This window comes from Daphnia magna, unplaced genomic scaffold (genome assembly GCF_020631705.1).
Source record: "Daphnia magna isolate NIES unplaced genomic scaffold, ASM2063170v1.1 Dm_contigs246, whole genome shotgun sequence".
NCBI classification, from domain to species: domain Eukaryota; kingdom Metazoa; phylum Arthropoda; class Branchiopoda; order Diplostraca; family Daphniidae; genus Daphnia; species Daphnia magna.
Window position 1 is genome coordinate 35,799 of NW_025533200.1, and position 16,599 is coordinate 52,397.

The 16,599-nt window shown below is 45.5% G+C and overlaps 2 protein-coding genes and 1 long non-coding RNA gene across 3 annotated transcripts; all 3 read left to right on the forward strand.

Moving 5' to 3' along the window:
- Positions 1-268: 268 nt before the first annotated feature.
- On the forward strand, positions 269-3,283 carry LOC123467847. The gene is made up of 2 exons (XM_045167616.1): positions 269-1,595; positions 1,662-3,283. Exons 1-2 carry the CDS (start codon positions 800-802, stop codon positions 3,281-3,283), a joined length of 2,418 nt encoding a protein of 805 aa, XP_045023551.1. The 5' UTR covers positions 269-799.
- Positions 3,284-11,332: 8,049 nt separating this feature from the next.
- Positions 11,333-12,605, forward strand: LOC123467851. The gene is made up of 4 exons (XR_006641948.1): positions 11,333-11,378; positions 11,445-11,519; positions 11,586-11,661; positions 12,167-12,605. It is a non-coding gene; the product is annotated as an uncharacterized LOC123467851 (long non-coding RNA).
- Positions 12,606-14,500: 1,895 nt separating this feature from the next.
- On the forward strand, positions 14,501-15,969 carry LOC123467848. The gene is made up of 2 exons (XM_045167617.1): positions 14,501-15,009; positions 15,077-15,969. The coding sequence occupies exons 1-2, from the start codon at positions 14,517-14,519 to the stop codon at positions 15,967-15,969; spliced, it is 1,386 nt and encodes a 461-aa protein (XP_045023552.1). The 5' UTR covers positions 14,501-14,516.
- The last annotated feature ends 630 nt before the right edge of the window (positions 15,970-16,599 follow it).

Genomic DNA, 16,599 nt, shown 5'->3' on the forward strand with positions numbered 1-16,599 from the left:
GCGGGCTTTAATGGCGTTCAGCCACCCGTTCCTCGTTCCCGAGTATGGCCGCACACTAATGAGTCTCGATGGAAGCTATAACGATTGTTCGAGGAGGCCTTCATTGGTCATAATCGTTCATCACACAAGCCCTATCGCTCAGTGCGGTAAGTTTTTACGCTCGGGTTTGTCTCGCGGCACTCTTCGCTATTTTTCCGACCGGGTAGTAGCAATTGCTCATTTTCCCAAACGGTAGAAGCGTTGTGGTGCGGGGGCAGTGGTGCACTCGCTTGGTTTCGCACGATTCATTACGCACTCGTGCTCCTCGAGACGACCACCGGTCTATGACTGTTATACAACTAATCACGCTGGTTAACGGTATTAACGCTTGGTGTATCGCCTTTTTTTGGCTGCCTATAAGACTACGGGACATTAGCGCTGGTTGTTTCGGTCGGCCACTTTTGTACGATAAAGCTCTCGTTCCTATTACGGTGGTCTCTTGTCTGATTAGCCGTGAGAACAACATAAGGAGAACTACCTCCAGCACCGAGGGGTGGGGTGGTAGTGTTTACTTTATATGAGTGACCATTTCTACCCCACCTATCGACGTGGACGGTGACAGATCAACGAACTTAAAAACAACCTTGATCTGCTACCATAGCCACTATACTGGTTAAGGGGACGCGTGCGATTCTGCGCATGTGAAATAACAATGCGTGAATTTGCAAGCGAACCTACCTTGCCACTTAGCTATACATAATTATATGTATACTCTCATTGTCTGGTACGGGAATATAACTATAACTATTCCCATAGGGCCATGCATGTATCACGTGACTACGTGACAATTGAAGGCAAAGAATATAATCTAAGCTTCATCATCATCCCAGCCACCGATAACGGGGGCAATGGCACGAAATGGAATACGTTCTTTCGACGTATTAATTGGACATCATCGGTATCTATACCGCACTCCTTCTACACACTTGACTTGGGTAACCAAGGCAAACATGTCTACCATCCTTGCGCACCATTCCACCTCGCCCGTGATGAGGTCAAGGACTGGCTCATTTGGAAAAAAGTCGTGGTTAATGAAACCACCGATGAAGTAGCTAAACTACTTATGTTTAAAGACGGCATCGATGCCAAAACACTGGTGGAATCGGATGATTTCAAAACAGGCATATCCTCCCACATCCAACATGATGTCTGGGCTACACAATTAGCTAATTCTAGCAAACAACTGGTCACTACCCAAGACACCATCAAGAAGGCTATTAGCCACGGGCTCGATAATATCACTTCGGTGGTGAGCAAAAAAATACAACAGGAATTCCGGAACCAGAATTTCCGACGTAACAACTGGCGTGACGACGACTATGACAGACAATCATATCGCCGCCCGGATGATTACAGCCGGAACCAGCGTCAAGCTGAGCAACCAATGTATCAACCAACCATTGGTACACCAACTATAGCCATCAACCCAGCCCCACAACAGCTCAACCAGCAGCTGGCAGCCCCACAGGGCTATTGGAACCCGGCAATCGCCAACCAACCAACAGGCTTAGTCTATGCCTCACCTCAACCGGTTCAGCAACAACCGGTTCAGCAACGTACTCAATTCAATAATAATTTGTAATTGTTTGAGAAAAATAAAAAATTTTTTACCTACACCATAGGTACTGAAATTCCGTACCGTAATTTTATAACAAGGGTCAGCACGGGCTACAAACCCCATATCTACCCGACCGTTAAGGCATTAAATCGGATGCTCCGAAACCAGGTCCTTATAAACCAATCTCACTACAATATCTCTGATGAAGAGATTGAGGCCCTCTGCCTCGGACTTAACTTCATACCATCGGACATTAGTCCGGAAGCGAAAGAAGCCAACTCCAGCAACCTTAACCAAGGTGTCAGCAAACTAATTAGAGCAATCAACATCAGCCTACATTTTGGAGATAACTCCAGTACGAATACAAGGAAGGGACGACTAACTAAGTTCCTCCCGAGCACTTGGGACCCCCCTACCCGATCATGGACACAAATTCCAGCTGTGATCGATATCCTGGACAATATCATGAGCGTACCAAACGGTGCTGAACATGTGGGAACTCCCCAACCAATTATAGAAGCAATCGAGAAACTTCAATCAGAAACCAAACTACACATCCTTAAAGCGGATAAAGGCCGGAACACAGTAATCTGGGAAGCAGACGCCTACGACAGGGAGGCAACTAGACAGTTGTCAGACATAACTACGTATACGGAATTAACCTTATCTGAGTATCACTCTCACCTCCAACGAATCCATTGCCTATGTGAGACTCTCTCTGAGAATCTACTAGCTAATGGTTACATAACAACAATGGAGGACGAAGCAATACGCTCCACCGAAACACGTGGAGCATATATTTACTTTCTGCCCAAAACCCACAAAGACATAAACAAAACAAGCTTAACATTTCCTGGGCGACCAATTGTTGCTACCTTCACATCAGGAACTTATCTACTCGACAAACTGATAACAGAGGTTACTGCACCTCTCCTCCCCCGAATACCGGGTTCACTAATTGACACTAGCGACCTCGTGGATAAACTTCCTAAACAAAAGTTACCTGAGGGTACACTCATCACCACAATGGATGTGACCAGCCTATACCCAAACATACCATGGGGTCCTGGCATAGAGGCCGCAACCTCATTCTACACCAGCAACCTGGAATTCTTGCAACAGGTCGCGGAACAAAACAATCTACTCCGACCACCCCACCCAGCACTATTCAAAAGAATTCTCAACACTGTCTTATGCAACTCTATCATTAACTTCAAGGATATACGGTTTTTTCACCAAACCAAAGGCACGGCCATGGGTTGTTGTATCTCGGTCTATTTCGCCAATTGCTATATGTTCCACCTTACTCAACCGGTGATCGAAAGACCTCCAGGTTGGCTTATCACCTTCCTAAGATTCATAGACGACATTCTCATCATCTCGAATCACACGGGACCCAACGAACTACCTGAATTAATTAAATCTATAACTACGGAGCATATAGCGTATACACACACGCAGCCCAGCCAATCGGACAATTTTTTGGATATCACTATCCACCTCAAAGCTTCTACCAACACACTTGAAATCTCACCTTATACTAAGGAAACGGCCTCGGGAGCCTATTTACACCCAGCCTCCAATCACCCCGGTCATGTCCTTTCGGCCATACCGTACTCTCAATTTTTAAGATTACGACGAAACTCGTCTACAATTGATATATTCAAAAACACGCCCGAAAAATGATGACCGACTTCAAAATTATGACATACGACAAGAAACTACTCAAGCGCAGCTATAATAAGGCCCTTTGCGGGAACCCAACATTGACTAGTACTACGAAACAGACTAATAACGACGTATTCCGGCTCATTACAACATTTAACAAATACACTAACTGGAAACACAAGTTGTACCAACTAAAAAACCTCTACAACTATATCCTGGACCATTACAGTAAAAATGGACCTTTCCAGAACTGGAAACACATTCGGGTACTCCAAGCTAAGCGTCCCGCAATCGTCTTCACTAACGGACCTAGCATTAACTCCAGATTTTCTGGACAAATCAAGAAACCGTTCAACACCTACCCAGGTGGGACGCAGGCTAACATGGGACTCACCAGTACCCAGCACGATACATCGCAACCAGGCAGAAGCTACCCAAGCCTCCACAGCCCTTACACCACGCTGGAATTCACCAACACAAACCAGCAACATGCCAGACCAGGCCCAACATATCAATCTCGACTGGGCGGCCCACATCGTCGAAACCCGACAAGGGAACACCAACTCGGGCACAGTACAAAGAATACTGGATCGGGGACTAACATCCAGGCAGGGAAGCCTTGACTGGGGCAACACCTACCTTCGACGGAAGGGGAAAACCCTTAAAGAATACTATATGTTAACACCTACCCAACCAAAACACCGCGGAACCATTTTGTATAATGGAAATACAGCGTATCACTTCTCCAGAATCGCACCTGCATCATCCCGGCCCTTTAGGCCGATCTACAAATTCCTCTCGCAAACTGGATCCCATGACTGGATCTCGATCGGCCGTGAAGATTTTGAATTATTGGAGCCTTTGGTGCCCACAGCCAAACACCTGGCTGCACTCTCAGCCTTAACACAACAATAAGTTCTGTATAACACTTGCACTTCCTAATAAACTGGTTGTCCTTTCCTGGAAAAAGTCTGCTCAAGTCCTTTCCATTGAATAAAACACCGTGCTAAACATACCAATCGGGTAATAAGACATCTCATCATTCTTCTGGACCAACCAGAAGAATGCAAAGACAACAACAACAACAACAACAAAAAATCACACACTGGTTTCTTACCTATTACGGTGCCAATTAGTTTGATTGTAATATGGTTGTTGACCATCCAGGGCCAAACGTTCTTCATCGACTTAAAAGGGGTCACCGGGGGGCAGCTTAATAATTAAATAAACACCAACTACTGAACACAAGGGATACTACCACCAAACTGAGCCAACTCATTTGGTTGCCTTTTCTTATGACTGTTCCAGGTCTTTTCCATTCAACAAACACCTTGAGGTGCTCTTACAACAAGAAAACCTCACGCAATTATGCAACAGAGAGGGCTTGGCAACAGGCCTCGCTTGGCTCGACCTAATCGCTCTCCACGAGGAATTAGGTAACCAACCGATCCGTTATTACTCCCGGTTGCCGGAGCACTTCCAACACCTACTCAAGAGTGACGACACATGGATCACACTGGATATTTCTATCTATAACCATGCGGGTCTCTCCGGGACCGCAATCAAACGGATCGCATATAGACAAATCCGATTCGACCCGGGGGACCAGAACCAGGATCCTATGAAATTATTAACCCTACCACAAAACTACATTTACTGGTTTAACCTACCAATAGGATTTACCGCGAACTTATGTGACTTTAAAGCGATTTACTTCTCGCCTCTTGTGTTCGAGGTCCTGCACCCCGTAACCAACAACGGACCACTATCTATCAAACTCGCCACACGGCCATCCAAAGACGACGTTGAATGGTTAAAAAACCAACGCGACAATCCTAGACGCCACAAATGTATGTACATTAATTGTCTCGAATTGGCCTGTTGCCCAACCCTATTGGTACCCACCATTGAAAATGGTGGAACAACACCCACAAGCATTGTACCAGTTTTTCTGCCCGCGATGCTACGAAATGTGTCCTATCAACTCGGACTTATAATAAACAAATTGGAACATGAAAACAATTGACTGAGTTCGAAATAATCAAACCTACCTTAAACCTAACTTTGCTTATCCTAAAAAATAATCCTGAAAAAAAACCTACCCTAAGAACAAACCTATAATTAACCTACACTACATAAACCTAAAATTAACCTACCTGGAACAAACCTATAATTAACCTACACTACATAAACCTAAAAATTAACCTACCTGGAATAAACCTACCCCACTTTAACCTAACAAATTAACCTACTTTACTTAACCTAACTATCACCAAAAAATGGTCTTAATATCCTAACTAAACCTGACCTGGCCTAACCTAACCCATTCCCCTGACAACCTAAAAAAACCCACGAGCCTAACCAATCCTAACCTGGCCTAACCTAACCCAATCCCCTGACAACCTATAAAACTTAACTATCCTAACCAAACCGAACCTAGCCTAACCTAACCCGACCCCCTGATAAAACCCTCGAACAAATCAGTTCAATTATTCTCGACCAAACACAACATAATTTTCGGAAGGGTCGGTTATACCCTCTCTATCATCCGAATGGTTCTCATGCCAAAATCAACCTTAAACAGAACGGTTGTGGTTCAATCCATAATTACATGGTATTGCCCCGAGGCTTACACATCTAACTACCCATCACTGGGAAAAATCAATCAACGGATATCATGGGTATCCCCAATAAGCGGTTGCTTTTCCTCAATATATGGCAAGAAGGGCTACCTCAGCCTCGGTCAATGTCGTACTGGACGGCTGCGGGGAGTGCACGGGAACCCGACTGACCAGCACCATCCCGGCGGGGAAGATCTCAGCCAAACTAGACTAACCGCTGCGGGGGTGGGAGCGTACGCCTGTGCGGGGCCCTTGTTACCCTACGCACTCCGTTGGGCGAGTACACCCTGAGTTGGGGCAAACCTTTCTCCTATAAAAATCCACTACTTGGACGAACCAATCCAGCGGGTATCCTGATTACCCTCTCCAACAGTTGTAACCTTTCAACTGCTCAACAGCCTATGATGGAAGTGATTACCTCAGCCCCGGTCTATGCATACGGGACGGGTCCGAAGGTTACACGTGAACCCGACTGACCAGCACCACCCCAGCATGGATGATTTCAGCCAAGCTAGACAAACCATTGCCGGGGTGGAAGCGTACGCCTGTGCGGGACCCTTGTGACCCGACGCCTTTGTCCATTGCACCCTGGGTGAAGCGGTTTTTTCTTCGCTGTCTCTCCATCACACATGGATTACACACAACTAGCACGGCTCTTTCTTAAACTTGTTTATTTCTGCCAGCCCTGACCTAAATCCATATAAAATCAATTACTTTTTAATTTTAATCTTGCATGCGCTTGAAAGCCAACCCTGTAAGGGGATCTTGTGCCGTACAAGCCAAAATAACGAACAAAACACCTAACCTAAAGGCATACCCCCGGTGGTAGGCAGCTTTGCCTATCACAGCCCCGGGGGAATGACCCAGGCGGGCTACTCTTATGTCATAAAGGCAATTACATTATCAACTACACGAATACACGGAGGCGGATAAACCGGAAAAACCGACCATTTCCAAAACAATTAGCCAGCAATACAAACTTGTTACCTCATATTATGAGTTAATTACTACCAAACCCTCAAAACGGGAACCATCTCAGGCTAGGGCATCTGCCCCCATAGCCCCGATCAAACCACTCATATTCCATATACTGAGCATAACAATTGACTCGGCTAATGTCACGACCCATATAAACAAAGTATGGATTTAAAGTTTGGTACTCTTGCATATGTTTTGCACCAAATATACTTGTATTCAATGTGAATATGGTCTTAAGAGACCTGGCCTGATGTTAATGGCCCCACCCACCCGCCCTAAAAAAGGTTTAGTAATAAACTGTTTTTTTGTATTTTTGTTTTTTATATTTTTTTTGTCTTTTTGTTGGTTTTTTGAATAATGAAAAAAATCAAATCAAAACTCAGCCACTTTATTGGCCCATCAACTCCGCCAAAAAGGCATCCATTTCATCCAATTCCTGGATGGCCAGATTCCTTTCTGGCCCCATCTGCTCTAGAACCTCGGGTTCCACATCCACGGGTTGGGGAGCGGGGTCGGCATTACTGCCTCCACCCACGCCCCGAACCCTTCCAAATCGGGAACCGGGGCATTTTGCACCGGCAACCCTTCATCCAATTCTACTGGGGCCACTTCACCCATGAATTCGGCCAACTCCGGGCCCGGTACCAGGGGCACCGCACCATCCATAGCAAAGACCTCCGGGTCGAACCCAGCAACTGGTTCTGGTACCTGGGCACCATTACCAAGTTGCTCCCATTGGCCTTGCATGGCGATACGGGCGTCCCGTCTTCCTTGAGCGGCCCGAAGCCGCCCATAATGAAGGGCACGCTCGGGTGACTCAGGGTCTGCCCAAGGGAGGACATGGGGCCAGATCCGACCTGTGCGCACACAGGTGGCCGCCATGTCCATCATACTACGCATTAGCGCCCTCGGTGTCCAGGGTAGCCGGTAGATGTCAACCAACCCACCGAGGTAGGCCGTCAACCCTACCGCTGACCGTTCCTCGCAGCAAAAAACCCGGGCCAAATACCTTACCCGAAGATAACGTATTTCGGCTGCCACCGGGTCTCTATGATCATGTTCCCCTCCGGGAGCCACTCCGCACACACCTTCGATGCGACGGCAGTGCGCATCCCGGAGGACGTTGTGACTTTTACAAGTCAAGGAACCCCTTGGGGTTCCCTGGCTCCCTGTGCGTAGCAATTGAGATCGAGCCGATCTATCCAAATTGGAGAACCGAAAGTATCGCGGGATTCCGTGAATACCCGGCCCTCAAAGAAAAGCTGAGGCATATCCTCATCCGATGTGGATAGCTCCATATTTGTATTATCTTAAAAAAGACAGCGAAAAGATTTTGGGAAGAGATGAGGTGTGCGTGTGATTGGGATGATGAATGGAAGATGAGTGAGGCCTAGTCTCAATAACAATGAGTTAGCCGCACCTAAACCTTTGAATTTCCTACATTTACGGAAAAATATATACCAAACGGTCAGAATAAATTAAGACCTAATATTTTATTTCGTCCCGAGACAAAATGGTCTCCTTACAACCAGATAATAAAATGAACGGTTGGTTATTGAGGAAACTTGTTTTTCCCGAGATTAACATACTACAACATGGATGATTAATAATTCCTTTGATACGGAACATCTTTTCGCGAAGGACTCGATGCTTTTGGCACTACCTTCCCCTGCCATCTGTAGCCATTTAGGCTACTTAGAACAGGCCGTATCCTAACCTTAACAACTGAACTAAAATGACTACAAATTCAGCACCTAAGCCCTCCGGCTTAGTAATTAACATTCAAATAATTGAATATCAACCTACTTGGAGGTTTTTTAACCAACGGAGGTATCATCCGTTTTTGAATAAAACGAAAGATAACCAGAAGACACCGGATGAAACATCTTATTTATTTCCAAATTAAGAATCATCACTACACAGTGAGCTTTCTGAACAACAAAACAAAAGGTCTTCTGACACAGCCGAGCTCTCTAAAGACAGCTCCGATCCGGTAAACGATCCAGAATACGAGGACTTTAATGAAAACAATGATGTAGAGGGTGAAATTGGCCTTCGATACACAATCTGATCCTCTTCAGACGAATTCCAAGGGGAGGGAATTGACATACTATAATCCGATTCATCCAACATGGGGGATCACATATAGACTCTCCATCGGAATCAATCAAATCAGAACAAGAACTCCCGGATGGTGATACAAAATGTACACTACTATCAGGAGTTGTTGATGGAGTAATTAAATCCACAACTGGAACTACCTGGCCCTCTGGTATATAGAGTATCTCGGTTGACGCATCGCTCTGAATGCTAACGGCATCTAAATCAGCCGGATCATTATTTCCACCTTCCGCCATCTCCGATAAATACTATCCTGAATGGAAAAATAAAAAAAGAGAACAATAATAATAAATTAACAAAAAACAAATACTTAGAGCAGAGAAAGCTTGACTTACCAATGCAACTGATGAAAACGAACTGATCTTGACACTGGATTGTCTACCCTTATATACGGCTTATTGATAACACGTGTCTGGGGTCTGTACCAACCCCGGACAGAGCAGAATTATGCAAAATAATGAAAAATACACTTGTCCGGGGTCTGTACCAACCCCGGACAGAGCAAAATAATGATAAATACACTTGTCCGGGGTCTGTACCAACCCCGGACAGAGCAAAAAATTAAAATAACACGTGTCCGGGGTATGTACCAACCCCGGACAGAGCAAAATAATAAAAAATACACTTGTCTGGGGTCTGTACTAACCCCGGACAGAGCAAAAATTAAAAATAACACGTGTCTGGGGTCTGTACCAACCCCGGACAGAGCAAAAAATAATGCAAAATAATGAAAAATACACTTGTCCGGGGTCTGTACCAACCCCGGACAGAGCAAAATAATGCAAAATAATGAAAACTACACTTGTCCGGGGTCTGTACCAACCCCGGACAGAGCAAAAAATTAAAATAACACGTGTCCGGGGTCTGTACCAACCCCGGACAGAGCAAAATAATAAAAAATACACTTGTCTGGGGTCTGTACTAACCCCGGACAGAGCAAAAATTAAAATAACACGTGTCTGGGGTTTGTACCAACCCCGGACAGAGCAAAATAATGCAAAATAATGAAAAATACACTTGTCCGGGGTCTGTACCAACCCCGGACAGAGCAAAACAATGCAAAGTGGTGAAAGGTACACTTGTCCGGGGTCTGTACCAACCCCGGACAGAGCAAATAATTAAAATAACACGTGTCCAGGGTCTGTACCAACCCCGGACAGAGCAAAATAATAAAAAATACACTTGACTGGGGTCTGTACTAACCCCGGACAGAGCAAAAAATTAAAATAACACGTGTCTGGGGTATGTACCAACCCCGGACAGGGCAAAATAATGCAAAATAATGAAAAATACACTTGTCCGGGGTCTGTACCAACCCCGGACAGAGCAAAATAATGCAAAATAATGAAAAATACACTTGTCCGGGGTCTGTACCAACCCCGGACAGAGCAAAAATTAAAATAACACGTGTCCGGGGTCTGTACCAACCCCGGACAGAGCAAAATAACAAAAAAATACACTTGTCTGGGGTCTGTACTAACCCCGGACAGAGCAAAAATTAAAATAACACGTGTCTGGGGTCTGTACCAACCCCGGACAGAGCAAAATAATGCAAAATAATGAAAAATACACTTGTCTGGGGTCTGTACCAACCCCGGACAGAGCAAAATAATGCAAAATAATGAAAAATACACTTGTCCGGGGTCTGTACTAACCCCGGACAGAGCAAAAATTAAAATAACACGTGTCCGGGGTCTGTACCAACCCCGGACAGAGCAAAATATTAAAAATACACTTGTCTGGGGTCTGTACTAACCCCGGACAGAGCAAAAATTAAAAAAACACGTGTCTGGGGTCTGTACCAACCCCGGACAGAGCAAAATAATGCAAAATAATGAAAAATACACTTGTCCGGGGTCTGTACCAACCCCGGACAGAGCAAAATAATGAAAAATACACTTGTCTGGGGTACGTACCAACCCCGGACAGAGCAAAAAACTAAAATAACACGTGTCTGGGGTCTGTACCAACCCCGGACAGAGCAAAAAATGAAAAATACACTTGTCTGGGGTACGTACCAACCCCGGACAGAGCAAAAATTAAAATAACACGTGTCTGGGGTCTGTACCAACCCCGGACAGAGCAAAATACACTTGTCTGGGGTCAGTACCAACCCCAGACAAAGCAAAAATACACTTGTCTGGGGTCTGTACCAACCCCAGACAGAGCAAAAATTAAAAAATTAAAAATAACACTTGTCCGGGGTCTGTACCAACCCCGGACAGAGCAAAATTACACTTGTCCGGGGTCTGTACCAACCCCTGACAGAGCAATATTAGCTCCACCCCCTGACAGGGGTATATAAAGCGGGCAAACGGCATACGGGATTCAGTCTCCAGCCAGCCGTCACCAGCGTAAGAACAGTCTAAGGATCCTCCTGAACTACTACCCTTGTAAGTTAACTCGTTTAACTATTGATTCTTTAAGCCTTGTTATTTTACTATGGCTATTGTTATTAGTGCAATTGGACATTTTCCACTGTCACACACCAATTTTTGCCTGTGTACCACGACACTTTTTACGTCAACACCCTTGTAAGTTAACTTGTTTAACTATTGACTCTTTAAGCCTTGTTATTTTACTATGGCTATTGTTATTAGTGCAATTGGACATTTCCACTGTCACACATCAACTTTGCCCGTGTACCACGACACTTTGACGTCGACAACAGCATAGGTAATGAATCCTATCGAAATTTTACGTGGCCTCCGTAGCCCTAAGATAGTTTGGGATCTCAATGCCGTTCACGAGCATCACATCAGTTACTACGAGACAATCACAACCAAGCAACTTTCCATGATTGTGCGCCCTTACCCTAGTGGTTGGACGATGCCTAAGAAATGGCGTTACTTATGGCTCCCGTCAGCCTCCCTACTGAAACAGGTCGCTGATATTACAGCCTCTGAACGAACCCAAGAATCAGACACGACAAACCAACCTGTCGAAACTCAGTTACCACTGCTTGAAGTCCCAACCACCGCTTTAATCCAACATCCTGAGATTAAGCCAGCCGAACAGACGGCCACGGAACCAACTTTTGTTGAATATACACCTACTTTTAAACAGCCTAAACGGAGAATCTCTAGATTCTCCCCTATGGGCCTTAATTGCTCAGCCAATATTTTTTGTTTTCAAATACAAAGAATATTTTTTAAACTCTCTCTAATCTATTCTTGATTAGACGACACCAACAGCTCCGGTTCTCTTCCACAACGAGCCGACTACACCTTCCTACATTCGGGAATTCTACAACTAAAAATGTAAGCATGTTTTAAAGGCTAGCATCCTGTAAGCCCTGGCACCCCAACCGTATACAATGCGCCCATGCCCCGTGTGAATCGTCAGGGGGACGATACGGCGGCTTCCAGCGCGTATACGTAATAAGGCTCGTTTCACGTACTCGATAAACGTCTTTAATATTTGGGGACCTTTCAGCGGTTCTTGGCCTTACTGGCGGCAAAAATGGACCACGGAGACGTGATGTATCCTGGCCAAGTCAGCTTAGCCCTCCCGTTAGCTGTTTAGGAAACCAAATATTCTGTTTGGCGTAATCGATAAACGCTACCGCTATGCCGGGTCTGGTTTGACCAGTAACCCTTCGTAGTGTGTTTTCAAACCACCTTACAACCATTTGGCGGTTCTCGATCTAGCTGGAGGCTGGCCCAGCCGCTCTGGCGAAAAGGTTAATCGTGAGGGTGTCATTGAGCAATGCACCCGTTACTGTGGCTCGCACTCGTTCTGAGTCGTGAGGGTTGTCAAACAGCGCAACCCGCCAAGCCCGGTTCACAACCTACCCGATCTCCCGTTAGCCTTATGTGTTGTCTGAATTCTGTGGTTCCTGTCGTAATGTCAGGTAGATAAGTGGACCAACTTTGGCTGCAGGGTCGAGTTTCCACTATTTTTTTAGCTTATAGATCATAAGACTCTTTCTTTTTCTTTTCTGCCCTCCCGTAATCGTTAAACTTAGTTTTTTCTTCTTACATAAAAGGTGTCCAGTGGCTGTGGCTCTGCCACAGCCGGCCCATCTAAACTATAAGAATATAGGAATGGGCCGAAATTCTTGTCCTCGCAAGAGGACGGTTTAGACTTCCTACTGACGAACTGGAGAAACACCTCTTTTTTCCGCTATCTCCCTCCGTACTTTATATTGTTTAGCTTGATAAGAACAACGATAATTACTATGTAATTTTCGCCTGACGGCCATCCAATCACGGATCCGGAACAAACGATACCATCGCCACCCTCAGATGGGACGAGGGTTATTACTAATTATTCACGTGATCACGGTCGCCCCATCTGCGGGTACCGATGACAACTTTCACCACGTGGATTTCTCTATACGGTTGAAAAAGACAGACAACTGCAAGTTGGAACATGAGACAATTCTGTGAGGGTACAAAAAATGCTAGGCAAGACTGATAATGAGTTAGCGGGCTTTAATGGCGTTCAGCCACCCGTTCCTCGTTCCCGAGTATGGCCGCACACTAATGAGTCTCGATGGAAGCTATAACGATTGTTCGAGGAGGCCTTCATTGGTCATAATCGTTCATCACACAAGCCCTATCGCTCAGTGCGGTAAGTTTTTACGCTCGGGTTTGTCTCGCGGCACTCTTCGCTATTTTTCCGACCGGGTAGTAGCAATTGCTCATTTTCCCAAACGGTAGAAGCGTTGTGGTGCGGGGGCAGTGGTGCACTCGCTTGGTTTCGCACGATTCATTACGCACTCGTGCTCCTCGAGACGACCACCGGTCTATGACTGTTATACAACTAATCACGCTGGTTAACGGTATTAACGCTTGGTGTATCGCCTTTTTTTTGGCTGCCTATAAGACTACGGGACATTAGCGCTGGTTGTTTCGGTCGGCCACTTTTGTACGATAAAGCTCTCGTTCCTATTACGGTGGTCTCTTGTCTGATTAGCCGTGAGAACAACATAAGGAGAACTACCTCCAGCACCGAGGGGTGGGGTGGTAGTGTTTACTTTATATGAGTGACCATTTCTACCCCACCTATCGACGTGGACGGTGACAGATCAACGAACTTAAAAACAACCTTGATCTGCTACCATAGCCACTATACTGGTTAAGGGGACGCGTGCGATTCTGCGCATGTGAAATAACAATGCGTGAATTTGCAAGCGAACCTACCTTGCCACTTAGCTATACATAATTATATGTATACTCTCATTGTCTGGTACGGGAATATAACTATAACTATTCCCATAGGGCCATGCATGTATCACGTGACTACGTGACAATTGAAGGCAAAGAATATAATCTAAGCTTCATCATCATCCCAGCCACCGATAACGGGGGCAATGGCACGAAATGGAATACGTTCTTTCGACGTATTAATTGGACATCATCGGTATCTATACCGCACTCCTTCTACACACTTGACTTGGGTAACCAAGGCAAACATGTCTACCATCCTTGCGCACCATTCCACCTCGCCCGTGATGAGGTCAAGGACTGGCTCATTTGGAAAAAGTCGTGGTTAATGAAACCACCGATGAAGTAGCTAAACTACTTATGTTTAAAGACGGCATCGATGCCAAAACACTGGTGGAATCGGATGATTTCAAAACAGGCATATCCTCCCACATCCAACATGATGTCTGGGCTACACAATTAGCTAATTCTAGCAAACAACTGGTCACTACCCAAGACACCATCAAGAAGGCTATTAGCCACGGGCTCGATAATATCACTTCGGTGGTGAGCAAAAAAATACAACAGGAATTCCGGAACCAGAATTTCCGACGTAACAACTGGCGTGACGACGACTATGACAGACAATCATATCGCCGCCCGGATGATTACAGCCGGAACCAGCGTCAAGCTGAGCAACCAATGTATCAACCAACCATTGGTACACCAACTATAGCCATCAACCCAGCCCCACAACAGCTCAACCAGCAGCTGGCAGCCCCACAGGGCTATTGGAACCCGGCAATCGCCAACCAACCAACAGGCTTAGTCTATGCCTCACCTCAACCGGTTCAGCAACAACCGGTTCAGCAACGTACTCAATTCAATAATAATTTGTAATTGTTTGAGAAAAATAAAAAAATTTTTTACCTACACCATAGGTACTGAAATTCCGTACCGTAATTTTATAACAAGGGTCAGCACGGGCTACAAACCCCATATCTACCCGACCGTTAAGGCATTAAATCGGATGCTCCGAAACCAGGTCCTTATAAACCAATCTCACTACAATATCTCTGATGAAGAGATTGAGGCCCTCTGCCTCGGACTTAACTTCATACCATCGGACATTAGTCCGGAAGCGAAAGAAGCCAACTCCAGCAACCTTAACCAAGGTGTCAGCAAACTAATTAGAGCAATCAACATCAGCCTACATTTTGGAGATAACTCCAGTACGAATACAAGGAAGGGACGACTAACTAAGTTCCTCCCGAGCACTTGGGACCCCCCTACCCGATCATGGACACAAATTCCAGCTGTGATCGATATCCTGGACAATATCATGAGCGTACCAAACGGTGCTGAACATGTGGGAACTCCCCAACCAATTATAGAAGCAATCGAGAAACTTCAATCAGAAACCAAACTACACATCCTTAAAGCGGATAAAGGCCGGAACACAGTAATCTGGGAAGCAGACGCCTACGACAGGGAGGCAACTAGACAGTTGTCAGACATAACTACGTATACGGAATTAACCTTATCTGAGTATCACTCTCACCTCCAACGAATCCATTGCCTATGTGAGACTCTCTCTGAGAATCTACTAGCTAATGGTTACATAACAACAATGGAGGACGAAGCAATACGCTCCACCGAAACACGTGGAGCATATATTTACTTTCTGCCCAAAACCCACAAAGACATAAACAAAACAAGCTTAACATTTCCTGGGCGACCAATTGTTGCTACCTTCACATCAGGAACTTATCTACTCGACAAACTGATAACAGAGGTTACTGCACCTCCTCCCCCCGAATACCGGGTTCACTAATTGACACTAGCGACCTCGTGGATAAACTTCCTAAACAAAAGTTACCTGAGGGTACACTCATCACCACAATGGATGTGACCAGCCTATACCCAAACATACCATGGGGTCCTGGCATAGAGGCCGCAACCTCATTCTACACCAGCAACCTGGAATTCTTGCAACAGGTCGCGGAACAAAACAATCTACTCCGACCACCCCACCCAGCACTATTCAAAAGAATTCTCAACACTGTCTTATGCAACTCTATCATTAACTTCAAGGATATACGGTTTTTTCACCAAACCAAAGGCACGGCCATGGGTTGTTGTATCTCGGTCTATTTCGCCAATTGCTATATGTTCCACCTTACTCAACCGGTGATCGAAAGACCTCCAGGTTGGCTTATCACCTTCCTAAGATTCATAGACGACATTCTCATCATCTCGAATCACACGGGACCCAACGAACTACCTGAATTAATTAAATCTATAACTACGGAGCATATAGCGTATACACACACGCAGCCCAGCCAATCGGACAATTTTTTGGATATCACTATCCACCTCAAAGCTTCTACCAACACACTTGAAATCTCACCTTATACTAAGGAAACGGCCTCGGGAGCCTATTTACACCCAGCCTCCAATCACC